This window comes from Trichoderma breve, chromosome 1 (assembly GCF_028502605.1).
Source record: "Trichoderma breve strain T069 chromosome 1, whole genome shotgun sequence".
In the NCBI taxonomy this organism is placed as follows: domain Eukaryota; kingdom Fungi; phylum Ascomycota; class Sordariomycetes; order Hypocreales; family Hypocreaceae; genus Trichoderma; species Trichoderma breve.
In genome coordinates this window covers 831,726-833,981 of record NC_079232.1, presented here as the reverse complement: position 1 = coordinate 833,981, position 2,256 = coordinate 831,726, and the positions used below count along the sequence as shown (strand labels likewise).

The window sequence follows — 2,256 nt, the reverse complement described above, 5'->3', positions numbered from 1 at the left end:
GTTTTAATACCCAAAGTGGGTCCACAGCCTGCGACTATCACCAATGGGATTGTGCACTGCATCGCAGCTCTGAGAATAAGAGATATAGGAACAAATGGGCTACACAAAAAGTCAAGAAAGGCATAATAATAATATTGCTATTATCACTACTTATAAACTAGCGAGATGAGTCATGCCGTCTCCTGCCATATTTTGCCATACACCAATATTCTCTGCACGACGTCCGCAACAATACATTTTGATGCTGTGTTCTTTACGCAATCCTCCAGTTTGCCGAGCAGTGTGCCTCATCATCTATTCGTATAAACATACCGCTGCCCTAGCTCCACTAGGCCATCAAGGTGCAAAATGACTTGGTAATAAATAGTAAGAGCATTACTTCTTGGTATTATCAGCCTTTCCCTCACTTCTCTAGGTATTTCTACTTCTGGTTGTTATATCTTCATTTTGTATTTGTATTTTACATCTTTTCTCAAGTTTGACACCCGGGCTTGGTCCCTCTATGCAAGCTTATCCTACACTACAACGTCCGCGCGTCAACAACGGCACGGATGCAGTCTCCCTGCTTCATAATCTCAAATGCGCTGTTAATCTCACCAAGGTTTTTGCGGTGTGTGATAAACTCATCGACCTTGAGAGCTCCAGACAAGTAGTCGCTGACAAGCCCGGGCAGCTGTGTGCGTCCCTTGACGCCACCGAAAGCGCAACCCTTCCAGACACGACCAGTGACAAGTTGGAATGCTGGCAAGAAAAGATATCAAGTTAGTATGACTCTGTTGAGATATTCAGGATGGCCGGGGTAACTCACGACGTGTGGAAATCTCTTGGCCAGCAGCAGCGACGCCGATGACAATGCTCTCTCCCCAGCCCTTGTGGCAAGCCTCCAGAGCAGCACGCATCACGTTGACGTTACCCGTGCAGTCAAAGGTGTAATCACAGCCACCATCAGTCATCTCAATCAGCTTCTCGACAATGGTCTGTCCCTTGAGGTCGTTGGGGTTCACGAAATCCGTAGCGCCAAACTTCTTGGCCCACTCCGCCTTGGCCGGGTTGACATCAACGACGATAATCTTACCGGCCTTGTTGACGACAGCTCCCTGAACGACTGACAAGCCAACGCATCCAGCTCCAAAAACGGCAATATTGGATCCCTCCTCAACTTTGGCGGTGATGCGGGCAGCGCCGTAGCCGGTGGTGATACCACATCCAAGGAGACAAGTGCGGTCCATGGGGGCATCGGGCTGGACAGCTACAACGGAGATGTCGGCGAGGACGGTGTACTGAGAGAAAGTCGACGTTCCCATGAAGTGGAGAAGGTCCTTGCCCTTGCACTTGAATCGGCTGGTGCCATCGGGCATGACACCCTGGCCCTGAGTGGCTCGGATCTTGCCGCAGAGGTTTGTCTTGCCAGACTTGCAGAACTTGCACTCCTTACACTCGGGAGTGCTATGTGTTTGGTTAGCCTCCGTCTTGGAGAATGCCATTAGATAGCTAATAAGACATACTAGAGAGCAACGACGTGGTCGCCGGGCTTCACGTTGGTGACACCCTCGCCAACAGACTCGACAATACCAGCTCCCTCGTGTCCCAAGATGACGGGGAAAGCACCCTCGGGGTCCTTGCCAGAGAGGGTGTAGGCATCTAGACATGTAGCTGTCAGTTTTCTGTTGCCCCTTTGCGCGATTCACCTTGACCTGGGCAACTCACCAGTGTGGCAGACACCGGTGTAGTAGATCTGTACGCGGACCTCGTGAGCCTTGGGAGGAGCAACTTCGACATCCTCAATGCTCAGCTCCTTGCCGGCCTCCCAAGCAACGGCAGCCTTGCAGGTGATGGTCTAATACTCGCACTCAGTGGTCAGCTCAGCTCAGTTCAACTCGACAGCAAATTGTGGCGGGGCATATCATGGAGGGGCAGTTGCTCACCTTGCCAACAGTCGAAGCCATTGTGTTAGTCAGACGCTGAAATGCAGTTCTATATTCTAGACGCGCTGAAGAATGCGAGAAAAAAAGCCCAGACAAGAATGGAGCTGCTATTTATTTGTTTACCAGTCGCAGCTCTGCCCAGCCAAGCTTGCCGGACCACCGAAGCGTCACGATTGCTATTCCGATGCTCTACCCCGCTGTCGAGTGGGGACGCAGAAAAGTGATGCTCATTTCTGGCTTACCTCATGCACACAGCCAGACACTCCATGGCTGGGCATTGCCTTTGACTTTACCCGTCAACGAATCGCGTCTTGTAACGAGGATGGATTTT

The 2,256-nt window shown here is 51.1% G+C and overlaps 1 protein-coding gene across 1 annotated transcript; it reads right to left on the bottom strand.

Moving 5' to 3' along the window:
- Positions 1–520: 520 nt before the first annotated feature.
- Positions 521–1,946, bottom strand: T069G_00285 (alcohol dehydrogenase groES-like domain-containing protein; the record flags this gene model as incomplete). Its single annotated transcript, XM_056167495.1, has 5 exons — positions 521–741; positions 809–1,446; positions 1,506–1,641; positions 1,708–1,837; positions 1,926–1,946. 5 exons carry the CDS (start codon positions 1,944–1,946, stop codon positions 521–523), a joined length of 1,146 nt encoding a protein of 381 aa, XP_056032811.1.
- Positions 1,947–2,256: the final 310 nt, after the last annotated feature.